The following is a 14,969-nucleotide window of genomic DNA, read 5'->3' on the forward strand; positions in this document are numbered from 1 at the left end:
GTAAAATGCATTTTAGCTTGTTAATGTTACTACTTCTGGGTTGAAAGTTCACCAGGAAACTGATGTTCCAGGTGTTTATTGGTCCTGTAAAGCTTTTTTTGAAGAAGAAAAAAATCAGTTTATGATCATAACATGTTTGAATGGCTGTAAACAGTCATCTATGTCACTAGTTTGTGCCCTCCACTACCTCCATGTAGACCATTTAAGATTTACATGACGACATTTTTAAATGACTCACTAATAGACTTAAACTGACCAGACACAATACAACCAGTCCAAGTTCAAATCTAGAGCCACGTGAGTCTTATTAAAACCTAACAACATGTTTTAACATCAGCACAGTAAAACTCGATGGTAAAAAGGAATTCCTGAATTTTGACCACTCACTCCTCACAGCATGCTCCAAATATTTTGGTTGCCTTTGCACTCACTTTTGTTTCTGTTGTTTCTGTTAGAAATTCATGTTGAGCTCAGTGAGCTTCATTTGACTTCATATGTGAAGACAAATTAAGCTCATTGATTAAACGAGCCAAGGGAGACACCTGGTGGACACATACAGTCAGAACGTGCGGAGACAAACAGCTGGAAATACTTGTTAGAAAGGATTGTCGAACTTCAAGAAAGAAAAAAAAACAGCACACACTCTAACACTCCTTTATTTGCACTGAAGGAGAAATATGAAGATATCAGTTTGAAAGTAAAATTAGTAAGATTACCCAGCATCAACCAGCTTCTCCATCCAATTGATAACGCAGAAAAAAAATCATATAAGCCTGTTGTCTGCTGTAATTTGTCCTCTTTTGCTGTTTGAACTCTGCCATTGATAGCCTGTTATCTCTCTCTGCAGAATGTGGTCTTGCACCATACAAATATACAGACAGTAGCTCTTTGGGACTATTCATCATTCAGCCACATTATATCAGTCAGACCTTAACATTTATTGTTATATTTCAACATGAATTATCTTCATTTCAAAATATTCCTCACCATACCGCAAATTCAAGTGACAAATTTATACTCCAGGTTTACCACATTGGAGTATAAAATTGTGTTTATATGTATAATCACATATAAACACGTGATCGATGTAGATTTATATAGAATAGAATAGAATAGAATAGAATAGAATAGAATAGCCACTTTACTGTCATTCAGACATCAGTAAGTGTACATCATTGGACTGTATAAAATAATCTAGGATACATGTAGGAATGTGAGACAAATTTAGAATAAGTGTACATGTACGGTTATCGCACTGACACCGGGAGGAGAAAAATACTTGGCTTCATTTGTAGAAAGAAGAGGATCCATGAAAAATAAATAAATAAACGCAGGTGCAGTCGTGTAACCGGAGATGACACAACTCTTCGACTCAACGAATCTGCGTGCGTTTGCTGAGTCACGTGACCACACGACAGCGAATCACAGCAGAGCAGGGGACTATGGGGAGGAGCGAAGTGTTGGCTCCAGAAACATGGCTGATGTGTGATGAATCAGGACCAACGGACCGACAAATCACGCAGGTACCGATCAGAGCATCAAGAAGAGGATGGTCCAGTATGAGGAGGAGAGCAACCGGAAACCCGACAGAAACTCACACATCATAGGTATGGACATGTTTTTAACTCTGTTCTCTTTAAGCTCCGATTCTTTGATGTTTGGTTGATTGGTGATAAATCTGAAAGATTATCAGCATCTCCAGGATTTCTTTAAGCTGATGTTAGCTGAGAGCAGGAAGCTGTTACTTTGGTGATGAATTCAGAGGAGCCAACGGTGATAGTTGAGGAAGAGCACACACACTCTTACACACCAACTGTTTATTCCCTTTATTCTCCATGAGAGCCTCAAAGTGAACACACACAGTGACAGACTTTCCAAAGCATCAGAACACAAGCTCTCCACATTACAAATAATGCTGTAATTAATGTCTTTACATCTGCAGCAAAAGCTAGCAGAGAAAATGAGTTTTATTGACTGGTTAAACAGAGTGATCGAGCTGGAAGTGGTGTGCAACAAGATAGGGTGGGTCAGGATAGAGATGGAAATACAAATAAGTAAAGAGTGTGATGAGAATATTAAAAGAATGAGGAGCTGATGAATGCAGAGAATGTCAGAGGAAGAACAGATGGGGCACAGCTAGTGAATCAGGAAGTGCAGGAATAGTAAGGAGTAAGTACTACAGAGGGATAAACTGATGATCAGTACCATAGAACTGGGAAAGAGCTGCTGAAGCTGGGTAAAGGTGAGAGGTGATGACTACATGCTGAGATAGAGAAAGAGCTCTACTGCACTGTTTGCTTTGAGAGCATTAAAGATGGTCAGGAATTACACTGTGCCATATCAGAAAGCATATGATGCAAATGAAACACATGATATTTTGCTGTCTTGGGGGTTGTTGAAGCAGCTACCTTGTTACTAATAGGCCATTTGAAGAAGGCAGGTAACTCTTGCTTGTTTTTTTGTTGTGCACATGTAACATAAGCTGAAATGCAGTAAGCAGTGAATATTCTGTTTCCACTGTGGTTTCACTTGTAGAGCTTGTTGTCTCATAGCTGGAAGGTTTGTGGTTTAATTCCCGGCTCCCCTAGTCTGCATGTGGTATCCTTGGATATGGTGCTGAATCCTGGGCTTCCCTGATGCATCCATTGTATTGTGAATGTGTGAATTTCAGGAAGTGTTTGGGTTTAGAAATTAATGTGCATGAGTGAATGAGACCTGTTCTAGAAAAGCACTATATAAGTACAATCTGTTTAAGAAAAACAAAAAAATATCTGAGTGCCATTCAAGTGAGCCCCAACACAACTCGTATATTTGTTTAATAATGCAAATGATAGTTTCAATAGAAAGGCTTTCTTAACATAAGCTGACAAAAGCAACAATGGCAGTGAGTCTTTTTAATGACTCACTTTAAGTGAAGAAAATAATTTTCCATTAATTTTCTTCACTGACATTTCAGAAAAATCCTTAGAAAGAGTTTTAAGTCTTGAATGAAGTGGTTCAGCTAAAAGATAAATGACAAAAAAAAAAAAGCAAAATGCAAAAAAATTTAAAACTGCAAAGATACAACGCTGTGTACATAATCACAATAATACTGCTTTCATTACTGTAGTGTTGTCTAATAATAGGTTTGGTTAAATTTTGTAATGTCTTCTGTGTGTCTGTGTTTCTACAGCCTACATAGTCTATAACTTGTGGCCCATTCTGATTTCCAAGTTTTCAGATTTTTGCTAAGTTTGAATTTCTTTCTAAGAGCTTTGATTGACAGCATTTACAAACAAAAGTAAACTTGTCTTCAATACAAAACATGTTTTCATCACAAAATTATTAAAGTCCACAATTGTAATTTTGGAAAAGGTTACAAATAATGAACTGAAAATGAGTTTCTGTATACCCACCTTTACCTGACATATTCTTCCTTAGCAAACAAAAGTAGGTGTAGCACATTTACAGAACAAACAAATGTCAGGTACATGCTGGTGTCATTACCAGTATAAATCCAACATCCAGCCTTTTCTCTTTTCCCCTTGTTTCTATAATTTCACTCCTAACTGTTTTGAGGCTTTGCTTACACTGAGGCTGCTAGCTTATGGTTGGCTCTGAGTTCTGGAAACTTTAGCTTTAGCCACTTTTCTTTTGTTAGCATTTTTTTTTTCCATGTTTAAGTGTCTGATCAGGTTTGTTGTTGCTGCTTGTTTTTGAGAATTGCACATTTAAGATCTGAAACTTTGAACTTGACTTTTTCAAATATGGAAAAAAATTCATGTATTTTCTGCATCATCAATACCTGAAAATTTCTGCATCATTGATACATTTAAATTATACCCCAAACTACTGCAGTATCTCATGGCACCTGAGTGTGCCACCAGGGAGCACCTTATTTGACACGATCAACACCTCACTGCACACCACTCATATTGCAGTCTGTGGTTGCCATCTCTCCAATACCTAAAACTATTTTCAGGTTTTAACACATGCTTTTGTAAAAATAGTTTTGTGTAATCACAGTAATGATCATTTCCTTCTTTTTATTTGTTCCTCAAGACCTCCCACAACAAAATGACTGTGAGGAGGAGGATGGTCTGGATGAGCAGCAGGAGATGAACTCCAGTGTGGACCAGGAGGACCCAGAGCCTCCACAGATTAAAGAGGAACAGGAGGAGCTCTGCAGCATTCAGGAGGGAGAGCAGCTTGGACTGAAACAGGAGACTGATACTTTCATGGTGACGCCTGCTTATGAGGAAAGTGAAGAAAGCCAACATGTGGACTCAGGATCAACTAGAAATGTAGAGCTGAAGAACAGGAGACGTTACAGAAAGAGAAGTTGCAATAAGAGAGTAGACAACACTGCTGTGTCAATGAGTCTGAGTCAAACTGGCACAAGGGGAAAGTCTTTTCAATGTGACGTCTGTGGAAAAACTTTTCACGAAAAATATAACTTTACTAAACACCAGAGAGTTCACACAGGTGAGAAACTCTATCCTTGTAGGACCCATGGTAAACAGTTTTTGTGTGTTTTTATATTATAAGATTAATAACCCTTTTGTGGTTCTTTGTTCCTCAAGACCTCCAACATGAGGAAGAGGAGGGTCTGGATGGGCAGCAGGTCTTTAACCAAGAGAAGAACTCCAGTCTGGACCAGGAGGACCCAGAGCCTCCACAGATTAAAGAGGAACAGGAGGAGCTCTGCAGCAGTCAGGAGGGAGAGCAGCTTGGACTGAAGCAGGAGGCTGAAGGCATTATCGTCTGGACTGGGGAAGAGCGACTCAGACTGCTAAAGACCATCTGGAAACCTGTGATAAAGTTGCAAAGAGTAGGTATGTAAAACTGTGATGGACTTAATAACAATGAATATGAGTAATGTAGGATCCTAACCAGAGCTCAAAGTTACATTTAGTTTTAGAAGCACAGGAATTAAAGGTCAAACTGCAATAAGCAGCATGAATGCATCTTTTTCTACATCCATTCATCTTCTTCCGCTCATCCGGGGCCGGATCAATGAGGCAGCAGTCTAAGCAGAGAAGCCCAGACCTCTCTCTCCCCAGCCACCTCCTCTAGCTTGTCCAGGGGAACACCAAGGCGTTTCTAGGCCAGCCGCGAGATATAATCCCTCCAGTGTGCCCTGGGTCTGTCCTGAGGCCTCCTCCTGTGGGATATGCCCAGAGCACCTCACCCAGGAGGAGCCCAGGAAGCATCCCTGTCAGATGCCTGAACCACCTCAACTGGCTCGTTGGAGCTGCGGCTCTACTCTGAGCTCCTCCCGGATGGCCAAACTCCTCATCTTATCTCTAAGGGAGAAGCAAGCCACCCTTTGGAGGAAGCCCATTTCTGCCACTTGTATCTGCAATCTTGTTCTTCCGGGCATAGCTCGGAGGCCTACAGCTCATGACTGTAGGTGAGGGTAGGGACGTAGATCTATCGGTAAGTTGACAGCTTTGCTTTTACACTCAACTCGCGATGGAACAGTACAGCGTCTGCATCACTGCACTCACAGCACTAGTCCGTCTGTTGATCTACCATTCACTTCTCCCATCACTCGTGAACAAGACTCCAATTCAATTCAGTGTTATTTATATAGCGCCAAATCACAACAACAGTTATCTCAGGGCGCTTTATATTGTAAGGTAGATCGTACAGTAATACATACAGAGAAAAACCCAACAATCATATGATCCCCTATGAGCAAGCACTTTGGTGACAGTGGGAAGGAAAAACTCCCTTTTAACAGGAAGAAACCTCCGGCAGAACCAGGCTCAGGGAGGGGCGGCCATCTGCTGCGACCAGTTGGGGTGAGAGAAGGAAGACCGGATAAAAGACATGCTGTGGAAGAGAGACAGAGGTTAATAACAGATATGATTCAATGCAGAGAGGTCTGTTAATACATAGTGAGTGAGAAAGGTGACTGGAAAGGAAAAACTCAATGCATCATGGGAATCCCCCGGCAGCCTACATCTATTGCAGCATAACTAAGGGAGGATTCAGGGTCACCTGGTCCAGCCCATGGAACCATTCCAGTGCGAGCTGGAGGGCATCACCAGATGAAGCCAACAGAACCACATCATCTGTGAAAAGTGGCGATGGCATTCTGAGACCACCGAAGTGAAAGCCTTCTACCACTTGGCTACACCTAGAAATTCTGTCCATAAAAATTATAAAGAGAATCTGTGACAACAGGCAGCCCTGGCAGTCCATCACACACTGCAAACAAGTCCGACTTGTTGCTGGCTATGCAGACCAAGCTCCTGCAACCGTTGTATAAGGATCGAACAGCCTGTAGGCCCACCACTCGCAGAAGGCACTGTAGGGGTTGGGTGCAGTGTGTGTTGGGCAGTGGCCAGTAGCGGAGGCCCTAGCTCAGGGGTCATCAACCTTTAACACCCAAAGAGCTGTTTGGACCCAGTTTCCATGGAAAAGAAAACACTGGGAGCTGTAAATACTTTTTGACATCTAAAATGAAGATAACACTGTTAATGTTTTTTACCTTTATGCTTTGTATAAACAACTAAAGTGTGTTGCATATGAGATACATGCAGTGCTACAGAGAAAATTTAATTTTTTTAATGTAATGAACACATTTTGAACTCTTAAAAAATATAACAAAAAGGAAAGACACCCAGTTGAAGGTCTCTTTTAAATGAATTAAAAAGCTGAACTTAAATTATTCATATAGCAAACAAAAACTGTAGTGAGCCGTCATCCTTATATCACCTTTGGGATTTCGCAGCCTGTAGCGGAGCCTTGACCTGACTTTTAAAAATAATTGGAAAAAAGCACTATGCTGCTAAAAAAATGAAAAATAAATATTTTGCAAATTATCTGCATAAATATTTATTTTACATGGTTAATGTGTGTGGCAGGGCGTGGTCTGCAGTGCCGCTGCAGGGGAGGCGGACGCACCTGAGCGGCATTTGCCGTGTGTGTTCTCTCTGCTGTTGTGTTGGTGTGTCGGGCTGTGAGCTGCAAAACTACAGTTGGCTGTGTGGGTACAGCAACCATGTGTGAAAAGTGGTCAATAAAGAAAAAAGCATGTTCATGCAAACATCATCGGGTCTGCTGTGGTATGTTGACAATGGGACTTCTGCTCCCGATCCTCTGCGCACAGTGTCTGCAGACTGGGGCTGTACGAAGTCGCTAGTAAGCTGTCGTCTGTGAGGCGTGAGCAGGGTTTGTTGTTACCATAGTTCATGGAGGAGAATAGCTGCTCGTATGTGGATCCAAAGATCCATACTTGGCCTGCCTGGGGTTGAAAGTCTCGATAAATGCACGGTATTTCGGCGGGTATGGTTTATTTTGTGACACTTATTTTGAGCGATGATAAATAATAACATAATTTTAGTTTTATATTTCAAGATCACAATAATCTTCCAATTCGTTTTTTCCAAACCACATGGAGCTGCAGTATAAGGACTAAAGAGCCGCATGCGGCTCCGGAGCCGCAGGTTGCCGACCCCTGCCCTAGCGGACCTATCCCCAACTACCAAAACTAGTGATTGGGACATGGAAAGTCACCTCTCTAGTGGGACAGGAGCCTAAGTATGTTAGGTTGAGAGGTACTGAGTAGATATAGTTGGACTCACCTCAGTGCACGGCTTTGGCTTTTGAACTTGTCTGCTGGAGAGGGGCTGGACTCTGTCTCAGTCTGGCGTTGCCCTTGGTGAGAGGCGGCAGACTGGGGTGGGTATCCTAATATCCCCTCCGCTTGCTGCCTGTACACTGGGGTTTCTCCAGTTGGACAAGACGGTTTGTTCCCTACGCCTTCAGGTTTGGGGAACAAGTCCTGACTGTTGTCTGTGCTTATGCGCTGAATGATGGTTCAGTATACCCAGCCTTTTTGGAGTTCCTGGGTGGGGTGCTTAAGGGTGTTCACCTGGGGACTCTGTTGTCCTCCTGGGAGACTTCAACAGTTATGTGGGCTACAACAGTGAGACCTGGAGGGGTATGACTGGAAGGAACAGCCTCCTGGATCTGAACCCGAGCTGTGTTTTGTTATTGGACTTTTATGTAAACCACAGTTTGTCCATAATGAACACCATGTTCAAGAATAAGGGTGTCTATAAAGGTACGTGGCACCAGGACACCTTAGGCCACAGGTCGATAATCAATTTTATTATCGTATAACCAGACCTAAGGTCATATGTTCTGGAGACAAGAAGAGAGGGGCTGAGTTGTCAACTGATCACCACCTGGTGGTCAGTTGGATCAGGTGGCGGGGGATGTTGGACAAACTTGGCACACCTAAACGTATAGTGAGGGTGCGCTGGGAATTCCTGATAGAGGCCCTGGTCCGCGAGATCTTCAATGCACACGTCCAGCAGAGCTTCAACGGCATTCTGAGGGAGACTGGGGACATTGAGTCCAAATGGATCATGTGCAGTACATCCATTGCAGAAGCCACTGCACTGAGCTGTGGCCACAAGGCACAAGGTGTGTGTTGTTGTGGTAACCCCCGAACCAAATGGTGGACACCAGAGGTGAAGGGAGCCACCAAGCTAAAGAAGGAGTCCTGTCGGGCATTGTTAGCCTGTGGGACTTCGGAAGCAGTTGATAGGTACCGATAGGCCAAGCAGAAAGTGGCCCGGGCAGTGGCGGAAGCTCTACCTGCAGTCTGTATAGTGTGAGTAAAGCACTGCTGACCTCATGGACCACATGAGCTAACTGTTATTTACTAGCAATTGCTAAGATTATTGACTAATGAAACAGAGGCAAATAATCAAATTTCTAAATGGCTTTGGTCTCCTGTCAATGAAGACATCAAATTAACATCCAACGTTTTTCAGAGTAAAAAATGGTGGGAGGTGGGAATCACCAGACACCCCAAAATATGATACTATCACAATACGACACTCATGATTTGATATAGTGATATTTAGCATTTTGCAATATACTGAGTATACTGAGTATATTGTGATTTGTCATCTTTTTTCAGCTGCAAATTATGGCCCTTGGAGTTAAATTTTGTCAGCTTGTTTTATTCAATAAGTCAACGCTAACTGAATTTTGTTCTGCAAAATGAGCACACCAACACTGTCACTAAAACCTCCCGTAAATAGTGCCATAAGTCTGAGTCAGTCTGATATCAGTCTGCAGCTGAATGAGGTCAAGTTGGAAATTACATCCAGTCTGTGTCTGATAATACAACAATTAACTGTGATAAATCCTCAAAAATCCTATATCTGTTGCTGTCTACATTGACGGTAATTTATATTTCACATATGTTGTCTTTTCTTTTATTCATTTGTCTCTCCAGACCTCCACCAGCAGCATGTCTTTAAGGACGAGGAGGTTCTCACAACCCAGCAGGTCTTTAATCAGGAGAGGAACTACAGTCTGGGCCAGGAGGACCCAGAGCTTCCACAGATTAAAGAGGAACAGGAGGAAGTGTGCAGCAGGCAGGAGGGAGAGCAGCTTGGACTGAAGCAGGAGGCTGATACTTCATTCATGGTGACTCCGACTTATGAGGAAAGTGACCACAGGGAACCAGAACCAAACAGTAAGCAACTCCTTTTTCACAGCTCACCTGAAGAAGAGAGCCGGGATCAGGAAGAAAGCCAGCATGTGGACTCAATATCTACTAAAAATGCAGAGCTAAAGGAGAGGAGACATTACAGAAAGAGAAGTTACAATAAGAGAGCAGACAACACTGCTGTGTCAGGGAGTCAAAGTAAAACTGACATAATAAAAAAGTCTTTAAAGTGTGACACCTGTGGAAAAACTTTTCGCAAAAAAAACCACCTGACGACACATCTGCGAATTCACACAGGGGAGAAACCATATTCTTGCAGTACATGTGGGAAGAGTTTCAGTCTGAACTCAACATTGAAAACCCACACAAGACTTCACACTGGTGAGAGGCCATATGCTTGTATCACCTGTGGGAAAAAATTCATTCACAAATCAGATTTGGAACGTCATGTAAGAACACACACAGGCGAGAAGCCGTATTCATGTGGCACTTGTGGGAGAGAATTCCGTCTGAACTCAACATTGAAAACTCATATAAGAGTTCACACCGGTGAGAAGCCGTATTCCTGTAGTACTTGTGGAAAACAGTTTACTGAGAAATCATCATTGAGAACACATATAAGAATTCACACAGGTGAGAAGCCACGTTGTTGTAGTATCTGTGGAAAAAGATTTTCTGACATCTCGGGAGTGATAAAACACATGAGATTTCACACAGGCGAGAAACCGTATCCTTGTAGCACATGTGGGAAAAGATTCAGTCAGAAATCGGATATGGCCCGTCATGTACGAATTCACACAGGTGACAAACCGCATGGTTGCAACATTTGTGGGAAAATATTCATTCAGAGGACCAGCTTAAAGAAGCACATGAGAATTCACACACGTTAAACTTTCAGACTTTCAAAATGTGGGACAGCTGTGTGTGAGCTCACACTGAGCAGAAATTAATCGCTGCAATGCTTGAATGAAAAGATGATCCATTTTAAAGTCAGTATTTTCTGTGCAGAATAGTGAAGAACTCTCACCATTATTTATTAGGCCTTTCCCCCTCATTCCTATAATTGTATCAGGCAAACTCTGGTCTTACATTTCATGAAGGTTAACATTCTGCATGCTCGTGCCCTGTTGGTTCATTGTTTAGTTATTTTATTTATTATGTGTTCTTAAAGTATTATTGCAGGGTCTACCTTGCAGTTGTGATTGTTGTTGTTATTTTGGCGCTCTATAAATCAAAATCGAATTGAATTATGGTTCAAATAAAGATTTTATTCAAAATCTTTTGAGTGTTTTTTTTTCCTGAGGTGTAATCTCTAATATAATCTCTGTGTAAGCAGCATGACAGAGGGTTCTGCTTTGTCTTTTTGGCATGACACATCTGTGGAGGAATGGAGATGCTTAGGTGAGAAAGCAGTGGACTTTTTGACAGTGTTGGGGAGTAACGGAATACATGTAACACCGTCACGTATTTAAAATACAGAATATGAGTAACTGTATTCTGTTACAGTTACTGTTTAAAAAGATGATATTGAGAATACAGTTACTTTGTTGAAAAAAGTCTACACGTGAGTCTACACACTCATCCAGCATCAATATTCGTCCTCTGAGCTACTTTGAGGATGTGACAGCAGCTGTGTCAGAGACCAGAGATAAACTACAGGACATTCTGAGAGAGGAATGGACAAACATCTCACTGACAGTCACTGAAGAGGATGTTTTACTGTCACCGCCAGAGCCAAAGACCAGAGCTGGATTCTTAAAATATTCACATGAAATCACACTGGATCCAAACACAGCAAACACACATCTGTTATTATCTGAGGGGAACAGAAAAGTAACATTTATGAACCAACAACAGTCTTATTCTGATCATCCAGACAGATTCAGTAAAATATGTCAGGTCCTGAGTAGAGAGAGTCTGACTGGACGTTGTTACTGGGAGGTGGAGTGAAGAGGGAGAGGAGTTGAAGTAGCAGTTGCATACAAGAATATCACCAGAGCAGGGAGCCTATATGAAAGTCTGTTTGGATATAATAACAAATCTTGGGCATTATATTGTAACATAAACAGTTATATATTTCTTCACAACAAAGTCCAAACTGTCCTCTCAGGTCCTCGGTCCTCCAGAGTAGGAGTGTACCTGGATCACAGAGCAGGTATTCTGTCTTTCTACAGCGTCTCTGAAACCATGACTCTCCTCCACAGAGTCCAGACCACATTCACTCAGCCGCTCTATGCTGGACTTTGTCTTTATAGAGATGGAGCCACTGCAGAGTTGATTAAAGTCAAACAGAGAAGACAGGTTCATGTTGATCCCTGACTATTATATGTACTTGTGTAGTTTCTAAATGAGGCTTTACATTTTAGAAGCTGAGAAGTTCAGTGGTCCATTGATGTGTGAAAATAATATTGCACTGATTCAAACTGTACTTACATTTATATACCTTACATCAATATAAATCTGAATTTGTTCTTATGGCTGATAATCATGTGAGTTTAAATGATACTACTCTTCATATTCAGCATGTTTGACTCTGTATGACTGAATCACAGGGGTTAGAAGTTTGTAGGTCACGATGCAGGTCTCACACTATACGGCCCGATGCTCTGATGCGACCCGAGTGCTCACACTGTGCGTCCATAACATGAAGCCTATAACACAAAATCTGTCTCAGCACAGTGCAGTCCATCACCAGTGTTCGGTCCTCCAGCACCAGCTGGACTGGTTAAAACAGCAGAACACAGGATCCATCAGACAAGCGACTCAGAATGAGTTGGACAATGCTGCGGTCGAGGTACTGCAACTACATGACTTGGATGTGTGTGAAAAAGTACTCTGGAAATCTTCAGAGATACCTGACTCTTGAATGATGGGGGATTATGAAAAGATTGTAGTGACTTAAATGTGCCTGATGGAGTTCTCTGACATTTATATGCAAATAGTTTGGCTGTTATAGAACACTTTTCTGCTCTACTTGATAACACAAAGCACTACATACAACTTGACTCATTCAGTAGTTTTCCAAATCATGTGTAGTTTCTAAATGAGGCTTTGCATTTTAAAAGCTGAGAAGTTCAGTGGTCCATTGGTGTCTAAAAATGATATTGCACTGATTTAAAATGTAGTTACATTAACAACCTTACATCAATATAAATCTAAATTTGTTCTTATTGGCTGATATTTTAATGTAAAAAAACATATGAAGGAAAAACTGGTTCCAGTCTCAGAAATCTGAACAATATTAATTAAATATTGATTTTCTCTATCATAAATTTACAGTCTTTGAAGTTTGAACTTTTAAAACACAATTTTGATTCCTTGACCTTTTTGAAAATATAATGAAAATTTTTTTAAACTATTATTTAATGTTCATACTAATAACACATTATTATATCTAGAGTAATGTGATTTAATGTCATTTTTTAAATTAAACTTTTGATGACTTGATCATTTATATATCTAAATATAAAAACTAAATGATACAGGTCTCTATACTTCAGCAGCCACTAATTCAGTCAAATGAATGGATGGAGTTGCATTACATGCTGTAAGTGACTTAATTCTGATTTTGTAAAATAAACTGTATTAAAAAGAAATACAGTTATAAAAATATAAGAATTCCTGAAATTATTGATGCTTCATTAAGACTTCGACCATGTTTTAATGAATAAGTGAAGCACTTTTCCTCTTTGGTGCTTTTGCACTTAGTTTTTATTAGCAGGAAGCTCAGGCTGAGCTGATCCACCGAAGACGCCATAGCCTTTGCTCTCCATACAGCACTGAGTCACCTGGAGAAACAGGGGAGCTATGTCAGAATGCTCTTTGTTGACTTCAACTCACCCTTTAACACAATAATACTGGACATTTTAATCCCCAAGTTAGCCAACCTGCGGCTCCCGCCATCCACTTGCTCTTGGATAAGGGATCTTTTGGTCAACAGACCCCAGAGGGTGAAACTAGGCCCCTACTACTCTTCCTCTCACGCTCTCAGCACCAGCTCTCCCCAGGGCTGTGTACTAAGCCCACTGATCTACTCCCTCTACACATCTGACTGCAGCCCCGCCCACCCAGAGAACATCATAGTCAAATTGCCGATGACACAACAGTGGTGGGGCTGATTACAAGGGGAAAATTAGGCGGCCTACAGAGATGAGGCCATGAAACTGGGAGAATGGTGTGCATTAAACAACCTTGGACTTAACATCACCTCGACTTCAGGCAGAACAGCACTGCCCCCCTGCAGTGAATGTGTAGACCGAGTGGAGTCCATCACATGTCTCTGCGTCCACATCTCCGCAGACCTCTGCTGGTCAGTCAACACCACGGCACTAGTCAAGAAGGCCCAGCAGCGGCTACACTTCCTAAGGGTGCTCAGGAAGGAATAACTAAACACCCAGCTGCTGGTGACCTTCTACAGCTCCACCATCGAGAGCCTGCTGACATATGTAGTGGCAGTGTGACACTCCAGCTGCACGGAGGAAGACAGGAAGAAACGACAGAGGGTGGCAAACATAGCACATAGAATTATCGGCTTCCCCCTGCCCTCCTTGTCTGCCATGTATAACTGCCACTGTCTCAGCAGGGCCAGAAACATCCAGGAAGGACATTACCTACCCTAGCTACCATCTTTATAATACTGCCCTCTGGCAGGCGCTTCAGATCCATACGGGCCAGAACAAACAGACTCAGGGATAGCTTCTTCCCAAAGTTATCACTATACTCAACTTAAACTTGCACAAAAGTAATTTGCACTGAAATATCTGCACTGACCACTGATCCCATTTCCTCTAGAAATAAACTACCCCTACTGTTTATGCTCATTCCATTGCTCCTGGGAGTCTAGCATGAACTCATGTCTGTGCTTAAATTGTCGGTGCTGAAACTGTCTGTGCCGTCATTCTCTGGCTGTCAGTCTATGTCACTCCTGTACTGTGTATTTATATTATTTGTATAGTTATAGTATTGCATGGATTTTTTTTATAATTTGCTAAGTACATACACACTTTTATGGAGCTGTTTTTAATCTCGTTATACTGGGTATAATGACAATAAATTCTTTCAATTCAATTAAATTCAATTTAACTTTGAATGTAAGAAAATGATTACATACAACTGAACTTAAAGCAAATATTAAAGTGAGCAGAGGGACGGAAGGAAAGGTGTCACCCAGAGAAAGTGGACCGACGGAGACACCTGGTGGACAAACACAGACATAACAGGAAGAAAGACTAAAGTGCAGAGAGGTGACAAACAGCTGGAAATAGTTGTTGGAAAGGATTGTCATGCTTCAGAAAAACACACAGCACACACTCTAACAGTCCTTTATTTGCACTGAAGTAGAAATAACTTGAGAAGAATAAATCACATTACAAAAAAAATAAATTATATTTAAAAAAAAAAACAACAACAACTACCTGTTCAGCCCAGTCAGTCGTGCTAGATTTTTTTTTTAATAGAGATTGACAGACCACGTGACTTTTGCACATTGCATTGTGGGTACGAGTGGCAA

The 14,969-nt window shown here is 41.5% G+C and overlaps 2 protein-coding genes across 3 annotated transcripts; both read left to right on the forward strand.

Annotated features, from left to right (window-relative positions):
- Window positions 1–1,549: 1,549 nt before the first annotated feature.
- LOC146635697 (uncharacterized) lies at window positions 1,550–10,350 on the forward strand. Of its 2 annotated transcripts, XM_085348349.1 has the most exons (4): window positions 1,550–1,607; window positions 4,042–4,464; window positions 4,563–4,814; window positions 9,245–10,350. In XM_085348349.1, exons 1-4 carry the CDS (start codon window positions 1,550–1,552, stop codon window positions 10,348–10,350), a joined length of 1,839 nt encoding a protein of 612 aa, XP_085204475.1. The 2 variants fall into 2 exon arrangements, with proteins under 2 accessions (XP_085204475.1, XP_085204482.1); XM_085348356.1 differs by lacking the exon at window positions 1,550–1,607 and having other exon boundaries at window positions 4,119–4,164; window positions 4,650–4,672; window positions 9,331–10,350.
- Window positions 10,351–10,847: 497 nt separating this feature from the next.
- Window positions 10,848–11,779, forward strand: LOC146635698 (tripartite motif-containing protein 16-like protein). Its single transcript, XM_085350194.1, is given in 2 exon segments — window positions 10,848–10,861; window positions 11,047–11,779. Coding segments are annotated over 2 exon segments (747 nt in total).
- The last annotated feature ends 3,190 nt before the right edge of the window (window positions 11,780–14,969 follow it).

This window comes from Diplotaxodon limnothrissa, linkage group LG3 (assembly GCF_057381915.1).
Source record: "Diplotaxodon limnothrissa isolate DT_005_m linkage group LG3, D_limnothrissa_male_GT1.1, whole genome shotgun sequence".
Lineage (NCBI taxonomy): Eukaryota > Metazoa > Chordata > Actinopteri > Cichliformes > Cichlidae > Diplotaxodon > Diplotaxodon limnothrissa.

Coding starts and splice junctions, on each gene's coding strand:
- LOC146635697 (XM_085348349.1), top strand. CDS start 1,550: ATGGTCCAGTATGAGGAGGAGAGCAACCGGAAACCCGACAGAAACTCA. Junction 4,465..4,562: donor ACACCAGAGAGTTCACACAG/GTGAGAAACTCT, acceptor TTGTTCCTCAAG/ACCTCCAACATGAGGAAGAG. Junction 4,815..9,244: donor GATAAAGTTGCAAAGAGTAG/GTATGTAAAACT, acceptor TTGTCTCTCCAG/ACCTCCACCAGCAGCATGTC.